Raw genomic sequence first — 27,111 nt, 5'->3', positions numbered from 1 at the left:
TTTTCAAATTGCTGTTAATGTGACTAAAGGCTGAAATACTTTCTCTTCTATTGTTCTCCTTGTTTAAGGGTTCTAACTGAAGGTTTTAATAAACAAAATGTATCAACTCAACTCAAATCATCTTCATTTCATCTCTCTCTCTTCTCACACACACACACAGCACCCACACATACACCCATACACACACACAAACATACTTAGCACACCACTGCAATCAAAGGAAAATAATGTACCAAAGTTTGTGCAGCAAACTCCTAATTAATGATGAAAGCTCCTCAGAGTCCTGGTGCTGTTTTCCCAGTGGACCACTATTTTAAAAATATTTTTTTTGAAAACAACAGCATGATTAATCCCACCTTTCCTATTTAAATTACTTAGGCAGAAACAACAATGCACTATGAGCAATTATGAAAAACACTTTATTATGTATAATTTGTACATGCTTCAATTTGTGATGCTTAGGTGATTTATTTTCCAGGTTGTGATGTCATCTGTCAAGATTTTACCTGATCTAATTTTCATCCTGTCATGCCACCTACAAAAATACAATTTGCAAAGTGAAGGTCTTCCTCTTTACTTAAATATCCACTTTTAAAAGTTTGCCAGACAGAGAAAATAAGAATAGAATACTTTGTACACATATCAACACCATACAAGGCATTACCCTTCACACAGTAACATCTAATGTGTTCTTTTTATTTGGAAACAGCAGGAAGAGAGCCCCCTTTTCCTTAGAGGGAAACGCAAACTTTGTTGCTAAAGCCAAACTCCAGGGATGAAGGTGTGGTCCCCTGGGGAAAGTGGGGAGGGGGCTTATGGAGAAGCGTGGGTGCCTCATAAGCACTTCAGGAGGAAGGAATTGCAGGAGGTTCCTCGGGGACAGTCACACAGCTTCCCAATCCTAGCTCCTTTCCGCACGGCGCACTGCTCTCCCGCGTCACACTGCAAACAACACAACATGTAGTCATGCCGCACAAGCGCACCTGTGCTCCCAACAGGCGCATCTCCCCGTCACAAAGTCTGCCTCTGGGGTGGGAAATGAACCCTACCACCGTCACCGTGGGCCTAAGTATAGTCAGACTTGAAACAAGGAGAGCCTTGTGCTTATCATTTGAGAGAGAGAACATAAAAAGAATGAAATTTAAATTATTGAACTCCTCCTACTGTCTTCTACCTTTTTTCAGGGAAGTTACCTTTGCTGGGTCCTTCAGTTGCTCATTAAAAAAAAAAAATTCAACCAGACCTTTTCATCTAAGAAATAAACAATAGACCTCACACTCCTTGCTCCCTGTGTCCACCTTCTCATCCCAAGAAAAAAGATTAAAATGTGTGTGTGTGTGTGTGTGTGTGTTATTCAAGGAAGGTGAACAGACAGGAATCAAGATTCTTTACATCAACTTAGGTTTTTAAAAACTGGCAGTGCTTCAGAAGGCAGGAAGTAAATTACAGGAACAAGAATTGACTAGATTCAAGGACTCTTCCACTCCGAGAATTCTTTGGGAGATTAAAAAAAAAAAAAAAGCATATTTTCAGGAAATACTGCTTTCCACAGAAACCCAAGGGCAGATTCCTGGTACCAGCTGTTCGATGTTCCGGAATGGCCAATCTACTCTTATCTTTAGAGACCAAGAGGAAAGGGTTGACACGGTGGAAGCAAAGGGGGAGCCCACGGAACTCTGCAAACCCATTATCTGAATGAATAGCCACATCCTGGGGAGAAGCTGGTGTCTAAGGGTCAAGGGGGTGCATTTCCTCGTGGAAACGCATGGGGAGGGGTGACCCCGAAGCCTTACCATGGGGACTTGGCCATACTTCTTCTCATAAATTGGAATGCGTTTACTCTTGAGCTTCTTCAGAACTTCCTGCAGCGCTTCAATCTGCAACACACCGCCCCCCGGATCCCCAAGTTGCCGCCTTGGCTGTGCGCCCAGCCCAGGTGCTCACTTCCAGCCCTAGTTATAAGGAACCGGGGCACCACACACTCCTCCCCTGGACTCCGCAAGGAGGGACGGACGTTCGAGGGGTGGAAACTTAGCGAGCGCTGTCCCACGTACTGACCGCAGGGCCAGGAGCCGCGGAGACTCCTGTTGCTCCGAGGAGCCGGAATCAGGCAGTTGCTCCACAGACTATCTGGAGCCCGTGGGCTCAAGACGTTCTTCGGGTGAGAGCGGGAGCCGGGGATCTGTGCTCACCTCCCCGGACCCTGACTCTGGGAATCGGGGTGGAGAGGCAGGGAGAGAGAGACGCATACAAGCAAGGAACCTCGCAGCAAAGCCTGGGGAGTCAGGGGCGAGGGGGGTACCGACCAGCTCCTTCTCATGGGAGGCATCCTCCACGGCGGAGTAGATGTCCAGGGCTCGCGGCTGGAGCTCGGCGTCCTCCTGGGCTAAGGCGCCCAGCAAAGGCAGCAGCAGCAGCAGGGCGGCGCCCAGGAGGGGCAGCAGGCGCAGGCGGGGGCTCTCCATGGTGCTGAAACTCGGCGCTACTCGGGCGCCCCGCGCTCCCACCTTTTATAGCGAGCCTGAGCCGGGGCGCAGGGAAGAAGGAGGGGGCGAGGAAGGAAGCAAGGGGGTGTGGAGGAGGGTCCGGGTCAACCGTCTGTAGGCAGCGCTTCGCCGCCGCTTGACGTCAATGCCCGCCGGGCTCCAGGCGCCCCGGAACGAGGTTCTGCGCACAGATGGGCAAGAGCTCGGAGAACCGGGACCCTGCGCCCCCAAGTGCTGTCAGCCCCGCGGCAAGGGACGCTCCCAGAGGGGGCTGAGCTGAAGTCCAGGGGCGAGAGGTGAGGGATGGAGAGCGGGAGGGGACTAGGAAATGGAAAATGCCTTCGAGTCAAGGCACAGACTGAAGCGTCCCTCCCCATCACCTGGCAGCCGCGGCAGCAGCGCGGTCCACCTCACAGCACTGCCTCACTCCTCACCCCAGCCCCGTTTGCGGCCCCAGGAAAACGGTGTTGCCTGCAGGCACGAACGTTTGCTGAGCACCTTACTAGGCACTCTGTGGTGGAGGGGAGGAAAATACAGCCCATAAAAAAGAGAGAGAGAAATCATGGCCTTTCTCCTACTGGGTTCTTTGATGGAGCCTGTGCGGTAATGAGAAGCAAAGGAAAACAGACTAACCCCAACTCAGTAGCGATGTGGAGAGTGTAGGGAGCCCCGTTCTGGCTTCAGTCCTGGCTCTACCCTTACAAACTGTGTGACTTTGAGCAAAATGATGAAAATATCTGAGCCTCACCCGTTTTTTGTTTTTGTTTTGGAACACTGGAATTTCAAAATGTACCTTACAATGTTTTCAAGAGAATGGAATGATAGATTAGGTATGTAAAACCCCTGGCCCTTAGCACAATTAGCGCCAAGCCTTCCCTTTGAAATTTGAGGCTGACCAAACAAGTGACTGTGGGTTTTTCTTCAGGTCAAACGTGGCCATCCTCAGAACCACCCCTACTCACTGCCCCCCTGAAATCTAAGAAGTTTGACTAGAGAGAAAGCAAAGAGGGTGGGGAAAATGCAACAACCTAATTATGGAGTTATCTTCAAAGATCAAAAGTCAATGGTGAGCCAGGTCCTCCGTGACTGCAGAAGACATTTTTCTCAGAGCTTGGAGTCCCTACAGTCTAAATGGAAATGAAATTCCTATAGGAGATGTTTTCCCACTTACCTAGAGGCTTGTCCCACCTGTCTGCCCATCTGGCTTCTTTCACCACACCCACTTTCTCTTAACTGCTCCCGAATCTATCCACTCTTGCCCAGCCCCGTTGCTACCACCCCAGTTCTGGACAGCTGCCCCAACCTACTCCGTGCTTACCCCCAGCTGCCACTCCATCTTCTCTTGCTTTCCTCTAATCCATAAGTCACCCCCAAGCAGAGTGTTTTTCCCCCTTAAAGTACATTAATTGGCTTCCCATTACTTTCCATACTAAGCATGTGTGCTAAGTCACTTAGGTTGTGACCAGCTCTTTCCGACCCTATGGACTGGAGCCCATGAGGCTCTTCTGTCCATGGGATTCTCCAGGCAGGAATAGTGGAGTGGGTTACCATGCCTTCTCCAGGGTATCTTCCCCACCCAGGGTTCAAACCTGAATCTCTTATGTCTCCTAAGTTGGCAAGCAGATTCTTTACCACTAGTGCCACCTGGAAAGCCCCCTCATACTAATCACTGAATCTAAATTCTTTATCCTGACTTACAAAGTACTGCTTGATCTGTGCCCCTCTCCAACCACATGTCCTATTGTTCTGCACAGGCCCCTCTGCTCCAGCCTTAGTAGCCTTCTTTTTGGTCTTCTCACAGGCCAAGCTCATTTCCACTTTGAGGCCTTTACACTTACCTTGCCTAGAGAGTTCCTTCATCCCCAAATGACTATTTCCTGTCATTAAAATCTCAGTTCCGGTGTCCTTGACCACCCCATATAAAATATCTACCAATTTATTCTCCCACAGATTTATCATTTAGCAGACCATCTGGGTCATTAGTCTAGTTAATACATAATATGTTGTTTCATTTATCAAGTTATTTAATGGCTACTCAAACCACTGGAAAGCAAGTCAAGAAGTAATATCTCAGGACTTCCCTGGTGGTCCAGTGGTTAAGACTCCGCATACCCAAGGCAGGGGGCCTGGGTTTCATCCCTGGTCAGAGAATTAGATCCCATGTGCAGCAACTAAGAGTTCACATGCTACAGCTGAAAAAGATCCTGCATGCCACAACTAAGACCTATTGCAGTTATATAAATTATAATTTTTAAAAAGTAATAGTTCCCTATTAAGTAGTTCCCTAATAAGTAGCACACATATTAACAGCATCAAAATACTTTCCTTTGGGATAAACACAACTTGAAAATTAACCTAACACCTCTCCTAGCTCTACCTTTCACACGTACTTTGCAATTCTACACAATAAAACTTCAGTGGCACCACATATTGCCATTCATACCTTATAGACACATATTGACACTCATTGCAAAACCCATTTCCAGTGATAAAGCTATTTGAAGCTTTAGAAGAAAAATAGTCCCAAATAAGATGTTAGCCCATCCTTCTGCAAAGATGGGATATTCCCAATGTAGCACTTTCTTACATGAAGAGGATAGCACCAACCCAATATCAGCGGCACTTGAACTTTTGAGCTATTTTTCCAATAGGAGTGGCACAAAGGAAAAGCTATTGTTTGCGTCTGGATAGAGAGAAAATACTACATAGGGAATATCCCCATCTTTGTCAAAGAATGGGCTATTTCCTCTAAAGCTTAGAATATCTCATTTACATGCTACTTTAAATTCTTAAATATTTGTATTTAAGATTGTTTTTTACCTGAGTTTGCTGCAACTCCCCTTCCTTAAGTTAAACATCACTCTGTTGTTTTTGGTACACATTTATAATGTGTACCATTATAAATGGGGGGGCACACTTTCTTCTCTACATTGTCTGCTCTCCACCCTGCCTGCCCCCAGAAGGGAGATTACTTTCCACTAATGTTCATCTTCTGTTTACTGACTTTCAGTGCATAGTCTTTCTTCCAAAGGAGCTGATGTTCACTCTGTTCTGACTAAACATCTTTATCACTATCTGAAGAAAATAGTCTTTCAGAGAAGGACATTTGGTGTTGGTGCTAAATTGGGAGGTGTAGTAGGGAAGGCTATGTGCCTAACAGACAGCCTCCAAAGGAATAAGGCAGAGGAAATTAGACAAAGCTTTCCATTAATGTTTTTATGCTTTCAGTTAAAAGGCCTCCAATTTCAAGGTTTCCAATTTTTAAAAATATGAATGCCCAATATGTTCAAAGCACTGCTAAGTCCTAGGAGGACTGCTAAGATAATCAAGACAAAGTTCTTGCCTTGATCTTTGGGTCTGGTCATGCCCCCAAATACCCCTAAAGCAACATCTCAGTGAATTCAGGGTCCTAAAAGAGAAGGAAGAGCCCAGAGAAGTCAGAGATGAATTCCCTCTAAAGACAGGAAGCTAAAAAAAAAAAAAAGACAGGGAGCTCCATGAAAAAAATAGCAAATGAACTGCTGGATCCTAGAGGATGGGTAGAATTTCAGCGATAACAAACATCCCACTCTGAGGCCTTGGACGCAGGGAACTGTGTAAATGAAGTCACAGAGGCTAGGACATCTGGGAAGACACTGGCCAATCTGGTTTGCTGGTGAGTAGGCTGCATGGAGAATGTGAGAGGTGGCAATGTGCGATGGGAAACAAGACTAAAAAGGAACAGTAGAGCAGAAAAAGAAAATCCAAAGCTGCAATAAACAGTGCCAGATTGGGATCCAATGAACAGGAAGCAGGAGAATGGGTGAACTCAAATAATTCAAATTTTTTAAATGCTAACACAAACGCCAAGCTTTCTGACCTGAAAGGTCTAGCTTAAGATCAACAGGATACATGGAGGAATCACTGATGAAGAGACACTCATCCCAAGACAAACCCATCTTTCTCTGTTTCTTTTGCACAGCATACCTGGAATGCAACAGACAGAGTGCCACACCCCGTCCACGCTCCCTGGGCCACATCCATCCCAGCCTCTCCTCTAACTCTTCTGGATCCAGACCTCTTAAGCTTACAGGAAAGATAGTTTGTTGTTGTTGTTTAGTCACTAAGTCACGTCCGACTCTTTGCCACCCGAGGGACTGTAGCCTGGCAGGCTCCTCTGTCCATGGGATTTCCCAGGCAAGAATACTGGAGTGGGTTGCCATTTCCTTCTCCAGGCAATCTTCCTGACTCAGGGATCAAACCCACATACCCTGCATTGGGACTCTGCAGAGTCCCCTGCAGGTGGACTCTTTACCCAGTGAGCCACCACAGAAACTTCCAACAGGGAGTATAGGGTTAGCACTAAAGCAGCAGACTCTGACTTATTGGAGCAATTTGAATCTAACTTCCCAGCAATAGTGACAAAGTTTCTCATAATTTGGTCCTGCCCATATTTCCAATCTCATTTTCCTCCATTACCAACAAGTCCATCAGATATCCTGTATCGTATATTGCAGACACACCATATTTACTTCTTAATTTTGCGCCGAATTAGAGAAATAGACTAGGCTATAGGAAGTAACAAGCAATCCAAAATCTCAGTGACTTGAAAAAAGCAAGTATATTTCTCACTCATGTCCGTGTGCATCAAGGGTTGATGGAGTGCTATGTTCACCAGACTGACCGAACAGTCATCATTTCTGATGTTGCCAGTGTGTTCCAGAAGGACAAAAGAGCTTTGGATAGTCTCAAGCAAGCTATTAAAAGCTTCGGCCCAGAAGTGTTATTTCACTTTTGCTTCCAACTCACTATCCTAAACTAGTCACATGGCTCCGCCAAAGTAAAAGGGACAAAATAAGAAATGCAATGTTCCCAGGTACCTAGAATGCATTAGAGACTACCACACACTCTCTGCATGTTTATACCTCTGCCTCTGTCCATGTCCTTCCCTATGGACCACACCTTGAACATCTAAAACATGCTTTGAGATATATCCTACCTGAAGCCCTCTTCATCCAATGCTCCATCACACCACCAGGTTTGCCTTGCCTTTGTTTCCATGGAGTTCTCTACATATACTTATTAGAACACCTATATTACTTGCTAGACAAGATCTTTGAGGGCAGAGAATTTATCTACTCACCTGTGTATTCTCAGTATGTGGCATGGTGCCTGACACACAAATGAGGAGAGGAAGTGCTATGAAATGAAAGATTACCTTTAGACGCTAACAAGATGACCATCCAATAAAGCATAATACACAATCTATTAAGGAATAGGTTCATCCAAGCAGCATAAAAGTACTATCAATTTATTATCCAGAAACACCACTTTTACCCTTGTGTAAGGAGAAAAAATGTGCCAGAGGAGGTAAAAATGTTTCATAGTAGTCAGTTTCAGAAATAGGATTTCTGAGGTTCAGACTATGGCCTCTCTCAACATTTCCTCCTACAACTAAGGGTATTTCAGTTGCAAAATGGAAAATTTTTTCCCAGATGCAAAACTGGCTGTGTCACTAGGAAGAAGGCTATCAACTCCATTCTATTCTTATGGACTTCATTACTTTCCCCTCAGTCTCCATGATGCAATATGGAAAAAAAACTGGAATAGGATCAATCCTAAAAAAAAATTCTTGAGAAGTTTAAAACCTGCCCCTGATCATCAGTCTACAAATCATGGAGATGTGAATATGTGACTCCTGTGCTAGACAGGGGTTTGGCTTAAATGGCATCTAAGGTCACTTTAAAAACTACTGTTCTGGGACTCTTCTTTGCCTCCTTCAGAACTCATTGAAGTGAAGTCTATTTCTTTTGACATAAACTATAACCTCAGGAGAAATAGGATACCATCCGGCATGATCCAAAGAGGCAGGGCCTGAGGGTAAAAGCATATTTTATAGGAAGAAAGATCTTCAACAAGTTTCTCCTCTCCTTTTTAGAAGTTCTCTGGTCCTGACCTTTCTCTACAGCACATCAGCAGAAGTTTAATCTGGCTCTGGTTTGAAAAGTAGATTCATCATGTTGGCTTGGCTTACCAGCTAAGTCAGAACCCCCCTTCTCCTGCTCTTCAAGCTAGATGTATTGACCATCAGGTCTCTGTTTTCCCCCTCAAACTGCCTCTGTAAAGCCAGTCTGGCAGCCTCCGAGATGGATGGGCTAGCGATCATTCCTTAAGCTCCCCCATCACTTGCAGGATGTCCACGGGGACTGCGCTTCTTACTCAGGAAAGGGAGATTAGAGTGGGCTTTGAGAAGACTCAAATCTGGAGAACCGCAAGCTTGCCCAAGGTAACATGTCAAAGTTTCCCTCTCCTGTTAATGATGGCTGGAAGATAGTTGCTTAAAAATCCATATGAACAGGATTATAGACAAGGCAGGTTCTTATATTTCTATACAAAAGAAACTTAGGGACTTTAGGGAAGGCAATCCAATCAGAAGAGTTGTGCCAGAAGGGCATGTCTTAAAGCTGCACTTGCCAGAGACTTCACTGCTTTAGGAAGCTGTTTGTTAGACAGACGACAATGAAGATTATGGACATGCTTTTTAAAATCCTCGATTTTTTTCAGTGCCCTGTGTTCCCTTAATTTTCCAACCTTCTCTGGGAAAGATAGCTCTTTAATAGTATTTTCCTCCCAGGCCCTGGGGCCTCTACCCCGATTCATCTGAGGATGTGAGCTATTACTTCTCTTCTTTGTCTATCTCAGCAGTCTGTAGCTACCACTCCCTCTGATGGTATAATGCACTGCGTTTCAGTTCATGACTATCTAGTGCCCCACTGTGGGAAAGGATTATACTTTGGGTCCTGTTGAACTCAATACATGGCCACATGACTCGCTTCTGGCCAGTAAAACTCTAAGCAGAAGTATGTTGGGTTGTTTTAATGGGAAAGTTTTAAAAGTCAGGGTATACTTGGCCTCATTTTCCTCTTCCATGGTGATCAGCAATGTTCCAAAATGGAGTGGCTCTGTCAGCCTGGGTTATGGAGGGTTTTGGAAGGAGAGAAATGTTGAGTACAGCTATAATCAACCTTCAGCAGACATGTACTGTGTTTAAGGAAATAAACTTTTATAGATATGAGTCACTGAACTTTGGGGGTTATTTGTTATTACAGCATAATTTAGCTTAGTCTGATCAGTTCAGACAGACTACCATACCCATCAAAATATCACATAGATAGTATTAGTTGTCTATCGCTATAAGCAAATTAGCCCAAAGCTTAGCAACTTAAAAGAATCCATGTTTATTATGTCGCCATGTCCGTGGATCAGGTCTGCAGATGTGGCTTAGCAAGGTCCTTGAGGGTTTGCTGCAGGGCCACAATCAAGGGGTCGGCCCAGGGTCTCTCAGAAGGCTGCAATCATAAGAAGTTGACTGGGGCTACTGTCATCTCAAGGCTCAACTAAAGCAGGATCCACTTCCAAGATAACTCGGTGGATGCTGGCAAGATTCACTTCCTCACATGCTGTTGCACCGAGGTCTCAATTACTTGCTGGCTTTTGACCAGGGGCCACCCTCAATTCTCTCAAGACAGCCCTCTCCATCAGAGTGAACATGAGAGAAGAGCCTGAGAGAGAATGCCAGCAAAAGAACAGGCTCAGTCTGTGCTAACCTAACCACAGATGTGACATTCCATCCGTTTCCTATTCCATCAAATGTCAAATTCTAGTCACTGGGTGCTGCCCGCACTCAGGGGCAGGGGTTACATAAATGAGTGACTATTAAGAGGCAGGGACTGCTGGGAACCGTGTTATAAACTGTCTGCCACAATTATCTGTCAAAAAAAATTAACACAAATTGTGCAAGAACCTAGGCTTGTCTGGTGAGGTAAAAAAGAGAATTGCAGAATTTTACAACTGGGTTCTGAAGCCCAAGAAGTCTAAACACCTTGTCTAGAATATACAGTCAGAAGTCAAGCCAGGACTAAAATTCAGATCAGGGACTTCCCTGGTAATCCAGTGGTTATGAATCCACATTCTAATGGGACACGAGTTGGGTCCCTGATTGGGGGAAATAAGATCCCACATGTCTCAGGGCAACTAAGTTTGAGCACTGTAACCAGAGAAGCCCCCATATGCTACAACTAGAGGAAAAAACCACTTGCAGCCAAAAAAAAAAAAAAAAAAAATTTGTTTCTGTTTTCTAAAGCTAGTTTGGAAAATTCTATCTGAAATGATCGTATTCATTCATGAGTTATAGTATCCTTTCATATATAATGTTGAATATATGCCAATAATTCCCAGAACATTTAAAAAAAATTTTAAATTAAATTCAGATCAGTATTATTTCCACTAGAGATAAGTGAAAAATTAAATAGCAATATAAGACAAATTGCAAGTGAAAAATTAAATAGCAATATAAGACAAATTGCATTCAACTGAAAGAGAAGCTAGCCATCAATTGCTAATTGAATTGCCAAATAAATCATCTAGACAACGAGTGTACAAGATGTGCAGAGAAAGCAAGCTCTTTAGGCTGAAACAGTTGGAAAGGTATGTCATGATATGAGCTAGGCTTTGAAGGGTGTAATATTTGACCAGAAAACAAGGGGTTTTAGGACTGGCCAAACTGAGGATTCTTTAGGGAATGCTAGTGTCATTGGGAAAATTTCCCCCAAGTGACTCTGCTATAACCTGTTATAATCCCCTGGTTGAGGATCACTGCTCAGGGGATCTTTGCATCATCTAGTGGGGTGTCAGGGAGCATGCCTTGCCCTACAAAGATCTCCAAGGCCAAGTCTTTTCAGGATTCCAATACACTTCCCTCATACAAGAAGAGCTCAATAGCCATATAGATTCTCCCCAGTATTGATGGGTAGAGTCAAGTTACTGCCAGTTCAGCAAAGACTTCCATGGTCCCCTCATCTAAACAGTCATGAACACACCCAAAGGGTCTTCTGAGAGCACCTGACATGCAGAGATAAGCCCCCTAGATATAATAAGTCATTAAACTTTGAAGAAAGACTTGTTTATATTCACCTTAAGCTGGTACTGTGTTCCCAATTCTGCAGGCGATACCATTGACATTTTAAGCAACTGGATCCAAGTCCCCAGTCAAAGGGGAAGGAAGCTGGACCCAAATTGTCTGAAAAACTAGTGTTTTCTTATTTACACCTTCCTTCCATCTTGTTTTATCAACTTGATCTTTTTTTTTTTTTAAGGAGATTGGGAAAAAAGAGAGAGCAAAAGAGGAGAAAGTAAAATTTGAATTCTAAAATAATTTTTAAATTTGGCAAAAGATAGTCCCTAATGGTCAAAATCCCCTTTGCTTCCTGAGAAACCAAGTCATTTTCCATCGAAAGCTGCAAAGATAGCTGATTAAGCGTCCAAGTGCAAGCTTTGACTTTTCAAATGTGAACTGGGACTGGCCGTGTTATGACAGAAACCTTAACACCAGGTAGAAGGGAGAGGGCTTTAGGGCCTTTTAGCTGATGGGAGAGTAAAGATCTCAGCCTATGCAGACAGAAACACCACCCACCCCCCCACGCCTGACTGAGGAGGGACCCTGTGGAGCCACAGTGACGGGCATTTGAGATGCTTTGTACCCAGACGCAAATGTCATCTTCTGCCATTTGCACTCTTGGCCTGGGTCGCCCTGGATGAAGACATTGCTGATGGACATGGCCTTTGTCCAGAGCCCTGCAGTGGGGTTTGGAATGGACGATAGCTGTAGCTTTGCCCGCAGCAGCCACACGATACCCACAGAGACCTATATCCTCCAGGGTTTGCTAATGAAATTTCTCCTCCAGGAATTAAAACTTCAATAAAATCTGTCAAGTTTATTGTATTTTTTATTATTATGTTTTACTTCTGAAGCAAGGCTGAACATAAAAGAGCAAGTAGCTTCAAAATGTTTCCTCTTTCCTAGGAATCTTAATATTTGCCATAAGACAGTCTTGATGTTCAAGCACTTCAAAGGAAAACTGAAACAATTCTTTGTTCTTTTCTCATCTTCTCTCTTTCTCCAGAATTCCATAGAATCTTAGCTCTGGAAGTGCAAACATAAAAGTCAAAAGTGCCCAGGACTTCTCCAGTGGTCCAGCAGCCAAGCCTCTGCGCTCCCAACACAGAGGGCCTAGGCTCGATCCCTGCAGGGGTCAGGGAACTAGATCCCACATGCCGCAACTAAGACCCAGCCACAGACAAATAAATTTTAAAAAATGTTTCAAGTCTAAAGGGCCCAACTACACATCAGTAAATCAGGATGAGGTGAATGGGGCTAACCCAGAGGTGCTGGGAGGCAGGTTAAAAACACCAACTTTGATGCAAGGCTTCATGAGCCCATTTGTCTGACATAGAGACCTGAACCTGGACTGCTACTTACGGGCAAACCAAACCGTAAGTGGAGAGTCTTAACCCGGCTGGGGATTAGAGCCCCCTGGGGAGCTTTTCCAGCAATACTTATCTGTCCTCAGACTCTGATTCACTGAGCCTGGGATGATGCCCAGGCAAAGGCCATTTAAAAGCTCCCCAAATACCTGCCAGTGCATATTTAGGCTGTTTCCGTGTTTGGGCTGTTGTGAAGAGTGCTGCTATGAACATAGAGGTATATGTATCTTTCTGAATTATAGTTTTGTCTGGATATATGCCCAGAGTGAGGTTGCTGGATCACATGGTAACTGTATTTTTAGTTTTCTGAGGAAGCTTCATACTGTTTTCCATAGGGGTTGCAAGAAATTATATTCCCACCAACAGTACAGGAGGGTTCCCTTTCCCCCATACCCTCTCCAGCATTTGTTGTTTTTAATGGGGGACATCCTGACTGGTGTGAGGTGGTATCACCCTGTAGCTGTGATTCGCAGTTCTCTAATAACATTGGAAATCAACTATGCTTCAGGGTAAGTAAATAAATGCACGCTCCCCAGACGGAAGCTGGGTGTATCTCACTCTTCCAATGATCAAGTGGCCTACGCACTAAACTAGGCTTGGGGTCAATTAGCTTTGTTCTAGCCTTGGGGTTACAAACCCAGATATCTAAGATGGTCAGTAAGGTAAGGCGTGAAGAGGGCTATATACAAGGCAACAGAAAGAGGTAGAACTTCTGGGTTTTCAATAGAGGTGGAAATTTGGATTTTTACAAGAAACTTCCTGATTTTAAAGTGCTGACAATTTATTTAACATGAAACTTTTTGAAGGTACACAAGGCAGCGGCCTTGGTCCCCACTCATACCATTTCCTACACTGGGTCCTCAGATGACCTGGTCATCTTTTTCTGTCATGGATAAACTAGTAAAATTAAGGAAAGAGAGAACAGGTCAACAGAGCTTGAGTGCATAGCCTGGTTAACACAGGCCCGCGTCAATATGGGGAAGAGAGGTGAGCTCTCATATATACCCTTGGGTCGTTCATTCATTCATTCACTGTGCCGGGTCTTCTTGTTGCTCAGGCTTTTCTCTAGTTGCAGTGAGTGGGGGCTACGCTCTAGTTGTGGTACGCAGGCTTCTCTTGTTGCACAGGAGGGCACAGGCTCGGCGGCACGTGGGCTTCAGTAGTCACGGCTCAAGAGCTCCAGATCACGGGCTCAGTAGTCGTGGCACACGGGCTTAGTGGCTCTGAGGCATGTGGGATCTTCCCGGACCAGGGATCGAATCCATGTCGCCTGTCTTGGCAGATGGATTCTTATCCACTGTACTACCAGGAAGTCCCTACCCATGTGTCTTTAATTGCATTTAATAAGACTGTGGTTACAGGGAAGGCACGGGAATATCCCCATCACCAAAATGCGTAACCCTGAGCCTGAGGCCAACCCTAGTGTAACTCTGAGCCCAGGTCTTAGACAAGGGTGTGCTACTAGGTCCAGGACTTCAGAAGAAACCCAACAAAAATAAGGAGGGGAATAACTGAACCCCTGAAAGATCACTGTTGAGCGTATTTATTGAGATCACCAATAAGAGCATGTGGTGAGAGGGGAAAGCACAGGAACTAAAGCCAGACACTCACCTGGTGTCTAGTATGACACTAGACAGACTAGACTGTCCCCAGACTCCACATCCATAAAATGGACATAAAAATACCTCCCCCCGAGAGTTACAAAGACAACAGAAAATGTACAGAGCACTCGCACAGTGCCTGGTACATACAAGGCATGCCATAAAGTCCCAACCAGAAAAGGCAACCATTTGCATTCCTTTGTAGCTGAATTAAATCATCTCAGAACACTTAACAGTTGGAGAGCTCTTGCAAATATCTAACTTAATTCTAAATCCTTTTTGTTTATCTGCAACAACTGGCAAATACATGTTCTTTCCACATATTGAGCACGCATAAAAAAAGCCTCCTCCCATCATAGCCCTTTCCTCCAGCATTTTCCGAAGCTCCAGGGATTCCTGTTGCCTCTGAATTTGTCTCTCTTCCCACATACCTGAGGTATACCATGTATTACTGAATCCCATCTGCCACTCAGCTCATCAGGCTGTGAAAACACCACACCTTAGCAGTCTGCATAGTCTCCAGACAGAATTACCCTTAGGGAAGAGACTGTGTGTCATTTATCTTTTCATCCTCTTCAGATACAAAATATCACCCAGAAGACCAAAGGTGTCACCCAAGGCACTTTCTCCCAGCCTCTCTCTACAAAGCCGTATCTTGCCTCCAGCACCCACAGCCAATTCTGAGATTATATTTTCCATCTTGGTGGGCTCTGCATTCTACAAGGCAACCCAGTCACGGCTATCTTCCACAACGTCTGTTTACACGCAGTCTATTTGCAAACGGGTAGTGACTGCTAGCTCCAGCACTCTATTTAAGGCCTTGAGGTTAGTGGTAGTGTGAATTGCTCAATCATCTCTGCCTCTCTGCAGCCCTATCAACTGTAGCCCGCCAGGTTCCTCTGTCTATAGAATTCTCCAGGCAAGAATACTGGAGTGGGTTGCCATTCCATTCTTGACAAGCTAAACAGTGCAGTGTCCTTAATCTGAGTTCCCACATTATAGAACAAGTTTTCTCGAGAGGATGACATCCCATCTGTGGTTAGGCAGCTTTTTATTAATACTTCTCTGCTTTGTATCTCTTTACCAAGATACCCACCTCTGATTCAGATTCCCTGGCCCAGAAGTGGAGGGGTATGACTATTAACTAAGATAACTGATTTTTTTGTTAATTTATCTTTATCAAGGCAGTACTGATTTACAACATTATATAAGTTTCATTGGTACAACATTATATTTCTACTTCTGTATACACTACAGCATGTTCACCACCAAAAATTTAGTTTCCACCCACCGCCATACAGTTGAAACCGTTAACCTAGTTTGCCCTCCCAACCCTCCACATTTTCCTCTTCTGATAACCACCACTCTGTTCTCCATATCTGCATTTGTATTTGTTTGGTTTGGTTTGTTCATTCATTTTATTGTTTGCTTTTATATTCCACATGTGAGTGAAATAATAGTGTTTGTCTTTCTCTGTCTGACTTACTTCACTTTAGCATAACACCCTCAGGGTCCATCCATGTTGTGGCAGATGGAAGATTTCATCTTTTTTTATGGCTAAGTAATATTCTATTTCTGAATACACCACCTCTTCTTTATCCATTCATCCATTGATGGTTACATAGGTTGTTTCCATACCTTGACTATTATAAACAATGCTGCTATGATCATTGGGGTGTAAATGTCTTTTTGAGTTAGCTATAACTGATTGTTTAAAATTAAAGATTTTGTGTGCAAATACACCTGAAAGGACATCAGAGTATGCTACCCCCAAAATAAGTACTTTAGCCTAAGGTTTATTTCAATAAGAATTTGAGCTGAAGAGAATCAACAGACACAGAAAGACTTCTCTGTCCCTCTCTTATCTGCCTATAAGCAGAAAGTAAATTTTTCTGTACTAGAAGAGAAGAGTGACCCTTATCACTGAAGACTGAGAGACAGCACCAAGATGAGTCTGTGGAAACAAACTTACTAAAATGGCCCTCGTCTTCTGTAAGTTTTCCCCATGTATTTCCTAGTCACTTTCTTAAAATTTACTGTCCCCTGAAGCCCAAACCCTCTTTCCTCTGTTAAAAAGGGCATATAAGCTACCACATCCACCTGCTTCCCTGAGTTTCACTTCTTTTCTGTGAACTCCCGCCCATGTAAATATTAATAAAAATGTGTGTTTTTAATCATGTTGATATGTCTAACATCAGTCAAAGTTGCAGACACCCAACCACTGAATCTAACAGGTAAAATCTTTTTTTTCCCTAAAAATTTCCTTCAAAGCAGACATTCTTGGAGACAGTATTCTTATTCTCTAAACCTAAGGACCTGCACCCCCTTCTTGGAAGATTCATTGTAGTTTACTTAATTAGAAAACAATTATTGAGCCCTCGTGCATGCAAGGCTGGTGGTGGAGAATTATAAACACTTATTTGCCCTGAAGCCATGGCTAAGCTACTGGAGATAGCATGAGGTGAGGATACACAAAACAATTTCAGAACAGCGTGAGATGAGCTGTAAAAAAGGAAAGCACAGAATGCTACAAGCTGGACCTTGATAGCTGTGCTTCTAGCTCAAATCCCATGCTCCAGCAGAGCAGCCGTGGTGGTCTTTTTCAAACATAAACTGAGTCTTATTCTCCCCCTGCTCAGATCCTTTGAAGGCTTACTTTGCACTTAGAATGAATCCCTAATTCTTTTCACGGTCTACAAGATATGGAGTATATAAATGATTTTATTTGCAAAGCAGAAATGGAGACACAGATATAGAGAACAAATATATGGATACCAAGGAGGGAAAGGGAGGAGGGTGGGAGGAACTGGGAGATTTGGATTGACACACACACACACCATTGATGAAAAAGTGAAAGAGTTAGTCGCTCAGTTGTGTCCACCTCCTTACGACCCCATGGACTTTAGCCTGCCAGGCCCCTCTGTCCATGGAATTCTCCAGGCAAGAATACTGGAGTGGGTAGCTATTCCCTTCTCCAGAGGATCTTTCCGATCCAGGTCTCTTGCATTGCAGGAAGATTCTTTACCGCCTGAGCACCAGGGAAGCTACAAAATAGAATAGCTATTATAAAATAGATAACTGTTGGGAACATGCCGTACAGAATAGAGAACTCTACTTGATGTACTGTGGTGACGAATAGGAAGGAAGTCGATAAGGGAGGGTATATATGTATATGTTGGAAGAGGAAATGGCAACCCACTCCAGTATTCTTGCCTGGAGAATCCCGAGGACAGAGGAAACTGGCTGGCTAGAGTCCATAGCATCGCAGAGAGTCAAACATGACAGAGCACACACACCCAAATACATATGTATGGCTGATTCATTTTGCCATACTCTAGAAACTAACACAACATTGTAATACAACTAGATTCCAATAAAATTTTTAAAAAATAAAATAAGGACAATAAGAAATTCAAACATGGAAGAAAAAAAAAAAGACGCAGAGTGATCTGTTCCTTGCAGCCCTCTCCACCCACATTCACTGGTCCTTGGAGCATCTATAGGCTGTAGGCCCCCACTCGTCTCACTTCAGGCCACTCCCCTTGACCCTCACCTACTCCTGGGTGGTTTCTTCTCATCCTCTATGTCTTTTGTTCTAATGACACCTCGATGGCCTCTTGAAATAGCTGCCCTCTGTTACCCTCAATTACAGAACTCCATTTCCTTCAGAGGACTTATCACTATCTGAAATGGATTAACCTGTCTCCTAGTCAAAGGTTTATCTTCCTCCTTAGATTGCAGACTCAATGAGGACCGGGTTCTGGTCTGAGCGGAAGAGCACCGCACACAGAGCATCTCCAGGATCAATGGTTCTGAATGATGAGTGGAGTCAGAAGGTCAGCGTTCAGGACAGCACCCCTCCTCCATACCCCCACCCATCACCTACCCCCTGACGTCTGGGCCTTGTGCTGTCCGAAGCCAGCCACCCCTCACCTGGCCACAGCCGAGCAGGTGCAGGTTCTCCCACACACCCGCTATGCTGAGTTCTGTCCCCACCCAGCCGCCAGCCAAGCCTTTGGAAAATGGACTGGATGCAAAGAGAAACCTGTGCCTCCCTCTCCCTCCTCATTGCACCTCCCTTACAGGCACGCACGTGTGCACACGCGCGCACACACACACACACACACACACACACATCAGGGAAGCATGGCTGGGCTTCCACAAATGGAGACACAAACTACCCAACAGGTACAATTCTGGCTTTATTCTGAGATCTGAAACTCCTGGTCCCTCACTCCCAAGCTGTTTCCCGGGGGAGTCTGTGCTGGGTCCTTTCTCTGGAGCTCCTGCTGAAACCCTCCTGAGTCAGCCTCAGGGAAGGCCGGGCCACTGCTGCCCAGAACATGCGGGGTGACCACTTTTCAGCAGTGTCAGTGAGTGACTGTGGGCACTGGGTGACATCATACGTGACCTTGCACTGGACTTTCAACGCGGCACAGCATGAACTTCATCATAAGAACCAGGAAATATAGATTTGATGCCTCCAGAAAGAGATGGCTAAGATCCCATTTCCTAGGGATCAGACAGATCACGCTGAAATGGGCGTTGGTAATACCCACTGATTGCATCTCAAGGGCCATTTCCCTGAATGAAGCCTAGATCTTGTCATCAGAGAGCTCATTCCTTTAGAGCTGCATCTACTGGGAACATTTTAGCTCTCAAATATACAGCATTAGAGAAATGGGAAAAACCTTTTAGGATTGTATAGTGAAGACAGTTGCATAATAACCTAATTAAATTTTAGGATACCATAGAGCTTATTGAAGAGCAGCTATGAAGACAAGATGCATTAGTGTCTTAGGATATACGCTCAAAGACTCTGCCATCAGAGCCCTGCCATGAACGCTAATGGAACCCTCACTCTGGGCCAGGCACTGAGCAAAGCAACAGGCATTTCTCATTTAAACTGAGGGTCAGAAATTATTCTCCTATTTTCACATGAGGAAACTAAGGCTCAGAGGGTTTAAGTAGTCACACAACTTATAAGTGACTGAGCCCTTTACCACATGGCTCCATCAGTTCTTCCTGCCATCATCTCTGTTGCTTGTGAACTCAGGGGTCAGCAAGAAAGCCAGGAGGTAACCAGCTTAAAATCCACCATACACTGCCGCACTGTCTGCTCCCTATCCCCCATCTGGGTGACCTCATCACCAGCCGCCCCCAGCAGACAGCTCTCAAGGCTGCTGCTTGGAAACTGGACCGGCGGGAACAGTGAGGAGAACAGAGGACCAGAGTGCAAGACCCTCAAGACCGTCTCCTGCCACTGACTCACACAGCCCCGGGAACCCGCGCCCAGTGTCCCCACCACGAAGAACACTGACGACACGGCTTTCAGACGTAACAGTCTCAGCGTGAGTCGCCACGATCCTACTGAACCTGAAAGCAATGTGCTTTCAACAAGCTGCTCTTTCAAAGCCCTAAGAGCTGAGTCTAATGGGTGCCCTTTAAATATAATCCAGGGTATATTTCTTTCCTGATATGTTACTACTATCATTGTATTATCATAGAATTATGTAATAACAGTAATAAATGGCTAGTGTTTACTGAATATCTACTATGTGTCATGAATTACATAGATATTTCTGTTAAATAACTGTATCATGAATAATGCACACTATACTAACATTTTAACAGCTATTAATGGCTATTAATAGTATCTTAGTATGAAGTTATTATTAAAAGTACTTTGTTTATCTATTTCAAATCATTTGCAAGGTTAGTAATTTCACTCTTTCAGATTTTTATAGCAATTATAGTTTAGAATAGAGCCAGGCCCTATAAAGACAGGAGTAGGAAATGGCAACCCACTGCAGTCTCCTTGCCTAGGAGAGTCCATGGACAGAGCACAGACCATGAGACCACAAAGAGTCGGACATGACTGGACACTGGCACTGTAAAGATTAATTCATTTAGTTCTTCTTAGCAACACTATTATCCCCCCCCCTTTTTTTTTTTGCAGATAAGGAAACTGAGGTCCAGAGAGAGTAGGTAATTGGTCACACAGCAAGTTGATAGCACAACAGAGATTTGAACCCTACCAATCTGATTTCAGAGTCCAAGCTATGGCCTCTTCACTTTGCTGCTCCAAATGATTCCAATGGCTAACCTCTTGAGAAGGCAAAGGATAATTCCATAAAGCTAATGATTGTATACAAAAAAAAAGATTAGCAGATTCAGACAAGTCCATCCTGTGACAGAGTCAGAATCACATACATTTCATAGGAACACTTTTACAGAGTGAAAGTGAAAGTGTTAGTCTCTCAGTCATGTCCAACTCTGCGACCCCACAGACGGTAGCCCACCAGGCTCCTCTGTCTGTGGAATTCTCCAGGCAAGAATACTGGAATGGGTAGCCATTCCCTTTTCCAGGGACTGAACCCAGGTCTTCTGCATTACAGGTGATTCTTTACCATCTGAGCCACCAGGTATGTCCTTTACAGACTAAGCTGAGATTTAAAAAAAAGCAAAACAGTAAGTGTTTAATGTTGCACACTACAGAGATGCTAATTTTTTAAGGTTAAGTAAATAAAGACTTAGAAGTGCTTACAACACTTATTAGCATTTCTAACTGTAATTTGTTAGTGTCTCCACTTATAAATCAACAGGAACCACATGTAATATACTCACTGGATATTCATGCCCTCAGTGGGTACTCAGCTACAACCCACATGCAGATGAATCTTGGGGAAACATACTTAATTAGTTGTGTGTGTGTGTGTGCGTGTGTGTGTGTGTGTGTGTGTGTGTGTATAACAGACAGTAGCCTGCAAGGTTTATTAGTGGGAAATAGGACACTCAGGTAGAATACGTAACATGTCCCCTACTTACTCACTATACTGCCTTTCTGAAAAAACATAATGAGAAGAGGTTTCAGCTATGTTTTTCTATAAAACCTTGAATTTATGTTAAAAGTCAAGAGGAGATAAACAGACCTAACACTCATAAAGTATGATTTAGCTGCCATTCTTTAATCTATTTATTTTCTATCTTCTGTAAGTTTTGTATCCCCAAGATCTTTCATAAGTCATATTGGTTGTCACTAAAAAGATTATCTATTTAACTGATTGTTTTTACTTAAAAATTCTGTGAAGTAGGTTTGCTAAATGCTTGGAATTCATGTTTTACAGTATTTCTTTTTTAGTGTACCATTAAAATTGTTCCTTTCTTCCTTTTTCTAAATGACTAATTTTAACCCAAAATATAGCAACAGAAACCAAAGAATTTTGTGGGAAACATATCTGTGCATATTGTTATCATTTTGTCCTCTCTCTTGTTACTCAATGAAATCATGAATCCTTATCACAACGATGACAGACAAGATAAATCCAGATAATATATTGTCTACAAAGCAGGTGAGAAAAAAAGAGAAGAAATGAGAAAAATGGTCAGACCTCATCACAGCTGGGTCAGGCACACAGGACAAAATGCCTGTAAGCTGTTTTCTTTCAACTGCTTTAATAAAAAGCACCATTTGATCTTTTTTGCCTTTAACTTCATCTCTGAGGCATGTTTCTACCCTTTGCTTCGCTTCAACTAGCTAAGTAACCCTAAGGTCATGTGAGATGATCTCCTAAATGTCAGGGGCACACAGGAAAGGATCGTGGCTGGAGGGTTTAAGACGCAGGCTGCTCCTATCAGAACTGACCTGCCTGGTGTGGGGGTCCAGCTACCTCAGCCCCCCACCAGCTCAAAGAAGTACGTGGTCCACTCAAGGCCTGTTGCCTGTGTGTCTCTCAACCACTTGAGAGGCTGGTTAAGGTTAGAGCTGGGGACAGGCGTGAGCCAAGCAAAGCCCTGAGCGTTCACAGGCTGAGGCTCCTCCCGTCTCGCTCGGCAACCACACTGAAGTGCTCTTCCTGCGTCCTGAGCGACCATAAAGGCACATTTCCCAGACAATGTGCTCAGCCTGATCCCCATACACAGCAGCCCTATGGAGTGAGCGCTACCATCCGCATCCCTGCCCAGAAGGGGAAAGCCAGGTGCCAGCCGGGACCACAAAACCCAGCAAGCTGGCTCCAGAGCCCACTACCAGGGACCACAACTCTGCCAGGGGGCACCGCAGCATCCCTGCAGGTGTCTTGGGAAGAGAAGGGGAAGCCCAGAGCAGAGGTTTGAGCACCGAGGGAAAGCCTCATCATCTGCATCATGCCCTCCACCCCCTGGACCTGGTGAGACAGCATAAGCTTCCAGACCCACCTCAGGGCTGCTGCCGCAGTCCTCAGAGGCCTGAAGGAGAGGAAATGATGCAACACGGTGAATTTTCAGAAAAATATTTTTGAGCCTGCTAAAAGCTAAGAGAGGTCTTTTTGAGGGAAACTGTAGAGTCTGTCCCTGAACTTTACAGAGGATGGACAGTCCCCTCGGCTGCATGCTGAATGCCCTTTCATCAAGCCAGGAAAATTTGCTATTGTCCCACCCCCACCCCAGTGAAATCCTCTCTTCTCTTCTTCTATCTGCCCTTTTCTTTCTCCCTCTCTGTAAGTCTTCACTAATTTGATAGTCTGAAACACCTTACTTCTTGTCCAAAACTTCGTCACACCATCCAATACTTTCTTGACCTCCTTGATATATAGACAACTAAATATTTTGGGGCTCAGTAATTCAGATCATGAACTCCTTATTGTCAAATTCAGATTGAAATTGAAGAAACTAGGGAAAACCACTAGACCATTCAGGTATGACCTAAATCAAATCCCTTATGACTATGCAGTGGAAGTGAGAAATAGATTTAAGGGACTAAATCTGATAGAGAGCCTGATGAACTATGGACGGAGGTTCATGACACTGTACAGGAGACAGAAATCAAGACCATCCCAATGGAAAAGAAATGCAAAAAGGCAAAATGGTTGTCTGAGGAGGGCTTACAAATAGCTGTGAAAAGAAGAGAAGCGAAAAGCAAAGGAGAAAGGGAAAGATATTCCCATTTGAATGCAGAGTTCCAAAGAATAGCAAGGAGAGATAAGAAAGCCTTCCTCAGTGATCAATGCAAAGAAATAGAGGAAAACAACAGAATGGGAAAGACTAGAGATCTCTTCAAGAAAATTAGAGATACCAAGGGAACATTTCATGCAAAGACAGGTTCGATAAAGGACAGAAATGGTATGGACCTAACAGAAGCAGAAGATATTAAGAAGAGGTGGCAACAATACACAGAAGAACTGTACAAAAAAGATCTTCATGACCCAGATAACCACAATGGTGTGATCACTCACCTAGAGCCAGACATCTTGGATTGTGAAGTCAGGTGGGCCTTAGAAAGCATCACTATGAACAAAGCTAGTGGATGTGATGGAATTCCAGTTGAGCTATTTCAAATCCTGAAGGATGATGCTGTGAAAGTACTACACTCAATATGTCAGCAAATTTGGAAAACTCAGCAGTGGCCACAGGACTGGAAAAGGTCAGTTTTCATTCCAATCCCTAAGAAAGGCAATCCCAAAGAATGCTCAAACTACCACACAATTGCACTCATCTCACACGCTAGTAAAGTAATGCTCAAAATTCTCCAAGCCAGGCTTCAGCAATACGTGAACCGAGAACTTCCAGATGTTCAAGTTGGTTTTAGAAAAGGCAGAGGAACCAGAGATCAAATTGCCAACATCCACTGGATCATCGAAAAAGCAAGAGAGCTCCAGAAAAACATCTATTTCTGCTTTATTGACTATGCCAAAGCCTTTGATGCTTTGGATCACAATAAACTGTGGAAAATTCTGAAAGCGATGGGAATACCAGACCACCTGACCCACCTCTTGAGAAACCTATTTGCAGGTCAGGAAGCAACAGTTAGAAGTGGACATGGACCAGCAGACTGGTTCCAAATAAGAAAAGGAGTACGTCAAGGCTGTATATTGTCACTCTGCTTATTTAACTTTTATGCAGAGTACATCATGAGAAACGCTGAGCTGGAAGAAGCACAGATTGGAATCAAGGTTGCCGGGAGAAATGTCAATAACCTCAGATGTGCAGATGACACCACCCTTATGGCAGAAAGTGAAGAGGAACTAAAAAGCCTCTTGATGAAAGTGAAAGAGGAGAGTGAAAAAGTTGGCTTAAAGCTCAACATTCAGAAAACTAAGATCATGGCATCTGGTCCCATCACTTCATGGGAAATAGATGGGGAAACAGTGGAAGCAGTGTCAGGCTTTATTTTGGGGGGCTCCAAAGTCACTGCAGTTGGTGATTGCAGCCATGAAATTAAAAGACGCTTACTCCTTGGAAGGAAAGTTATGACCAACCTAGATAGCATATTAAAAAGCAGAGACATTACTTTGCCAACAAAGGTCCATCTGGTCAAGGCTATGGTTTTTCCAGTGGTCATGTATGGATGTGAGAGTTGGACTGTGAAGAAAGCTGAGTGCCGAAAAATTGATGCTTTTGAACTATGGTGTTGGAGAAGACTCTTGAGAGTCCCTTGGACTGCAAGGAGATCCAACCAGTCCATCCTAGAGGAGATCAGTCCTGGGTGTTCATTGGAAGGAGTGATGTTGAGGCTGAAACTCCAGTACTTCAGCCACCTCATGCAAAGAGTTGACTCAATGGAAAAGACCCTGATGCTGGGAGGGATTGGGGGCAGGAGAAGGGGACGACAGAGGATGAGATGGCTAGATGGCATCACTGACTCGATAGGCATGAGTTTGAGTAAACTCCGGGAGTTGGTGATGGACAGGGAGGCCTGGCGTGCTGCGATTCATGGGGTCGCAGAGAGTCGGACACGACTGAGCGATTGAACTGAACTGAATAAGACTTGTTATGTCAGACTGAAAAGGAAAGAACATTTAAAACATCTTGGCCCCACGAGTCACTGCTCTTTCAAGTCTGCAACAGATATCCACAATTATCAAGTGAATTTAAAAAATTTAAATGTTGCTTTCTAAAAAACCCCAATTCTTAGAGCAATAAAAAGGGTTTGTGTGACAGTATCCCTGTAAACCTTTTTTTTTCCTACTGGTCTCAAGTGTCCACATTCCGCTAAAGGCTCAACATGAATTCATTTACAGATCAAGGAGACTGTTAATAGCTCCCTAGCCAGAGGCTCTGCTGGGTGGCCGCTGCCACTGCCTCTCAGCGACAATGTTCACCCCTGGGGAATTTTTCCATTAGTCGTGGGTCATCACCATTCTCAAAATGTAATAAGTTTGTGGCTGCACATGACCCTGTAAGTGAGAGAAACATAACTGAGTGCTTCGGCATTAAACGTGCCTGGGTTAAAACCTAGCCGAGCAATTCTATCCTCTCCCACGTGCATAACGAGTTATGGACAGAGATGAATACTGTAGCACTGTGTTTAGCAGAAAAACAAAGGAAACAACTTAAACATCCACCCTAAGGAAGTGTACTGCCATGCTGGAATACTATACAAGAGTTAGGAGAAGTGATCTAGATGGTTACAATAGCTTATGCTTATCAAGTGCTTGCAGTGGAATAACTGGACAAATTTCTGTTCTATGACCAATGATTTCAAATCCACCCCCAATGCAGTGATCCTGGTAATGTTTGTTTGGGGACACAAGAGGGATTCGGTGGAAATCTATATCAGTGATAGAAATAAACAATTCAACAACTTTGTCTTGGTGATGGACAGCCAGGAGCATCTTTGATAAGCAGCAGCAAAATGAACAGCCAGCACTGAGCTCTTTCTGGGTCAGGCACTGTTGTGCGTACTTTACGAGCTTAACTCAATTTCTGCTTCAACAACACAGTAAAGACTACAAGAACCTGCATCTCACAGACAAAGAAACTAAGGCACAAAGAAAATAGGGAGTTTCCCATCACACACTAGGAATGGCAGAACTGGAATTCAATCCAGGCAGTCTGACTTCAGGCCCTATGGTTCTAACCACATTGCTGTCTGTATCTCTATTGGAATCAAAATGATAGATGTCAAAATAAAATGTGAATAGGGAAAAAAGGATGCAGAATTTTATACAAGACATAGTTTATGGAAACTTTAAGAGCACATATATATTATAATAATACCACATGTTAGCTACTAGCATATAAATGTATTATGTAAAAGTATTTCTATGTGGTTCATTAGGGAAAGAGGGGGGAAAAGACATCAGGATGGGGAGGCGAGGAAAGAGACTGAACAGAACTGTATCCCTAATATTTTATCTCTTTAAAAAGATTTCTTCAGCTTCAATGAATGTGTGAAGTCAATGCACTGTCCTTTTTGTTTTCCCGGTACTCTTACAAAGTGTCTCATTTTTCCCTATCATTCGTATTTGCAAAGCCCAGAATCCATAAACATGCTTTCAATTTAATTCTACCAAATAATACTTGTATTATTAGGAGACAGTTTAAATGACATTTACTTTTATTGAGTTATGCATTTTAGTAGTATGAAAAGATTTGAAAGAAAAACCGAATAGGGTAAACAAATTTTACTTTCTTATGATAAAAGTGATGCAGATTTATTTTAGAAATTTTAGAAATTTTCAGTATGCAAAATGACACTTCACTGAAATACCACTGTTTACAGTTCTGTGTATATTGTTCCATGGATATTCTGTAATTTAACATACATACATAATTTTTATATAAAATGACATGATACTGTATATCCATTCCATAAACTGTTATTGTCCACTAAAGACACAGGAAATGTCTTTAAATGTATTTCCGCATTAAGCAGCTACATATTTTTGGTTATATAGATGTACATATTTAACGAACTGCTATTACCACCACCCAAAAATAGGAAGGTTAAATAAATACATTTT

General features: G+C 43.6%; 1 protein-coding gene across 1 annotated transcript; it reads right to left on the bottom strand.

Annotated features, from left to right (window-relative positions):
- Window positions 1-403: 403 nt before the first annotated feature.
- Window positions 404-2,864, bottom strand: CARTPT (CART prepropeptide). The gene is made up of 3 exons (XM_020915822.2): window positions 2,307-2,864; window positions 1,794-1,877; window positions 404-942 (listed from the first exon to the last, which is right to left on the bottom strand). The coding sequence occupies exons 1-3, from the start codon at window positions 2,463-2,465 to the stop codon at window positions 835-837; spliced, it is 351 nt and encodes a 116-aa protein (XP_020771481.1). The 5' UTR covers window positions 2,466-2,864; the 3' UTR covers window positions 404-834.
- Between the last annotated feature and the right edge of the window lie 24,247 nt (window positions 2,865-27,111).

The sequence above is a fragment of the Odocoileus virginianus genome, chromosome 14, assembly GCF_023699985.2.
Source record: "Odocoileus virginianus isolate 20LAN1187 ecotype Illinois chromosome 14, Ovbor_1.2, whole genome shotgun sequence".
NCBI classification, from domain to species: Eukaryota; Metazoa; Chordata; class Mammalia; order Artiodactyla; family Cervidae; genus Odocoileus; species Odocoileus virginianus.
Note: the sequence above shows the minus strand (reverse complement) of the source record. Positions and strands in the feature narration are given on the sequence as shown.

Bases quoted from the DNA above. Each gene is read 5' to 3' on its own strand.
- CARTPT (XM_020915822.2), bottom strand. From the start codon at position 2,465: ATGGAGAGCCCCCGCCTGCGCCTGCTGCCCCTCCTGGGCGCCGCCCTG. The intron at 1,878-2,306 runs GTCGGTACCCCC...GGTGTGTTGCAG, and splicing joins CCTCCCATGAGAAGGAGCTG to ATTGAAGCGCTGCAGGAAGT. The intron at 943-1,793 runs GTAAGGCTTCGG...TGTTGTTTGCAG, and splicing joins AGTATGGCCAAGTCCCCATG to TGTGACGCGGGAGAGCAGTG.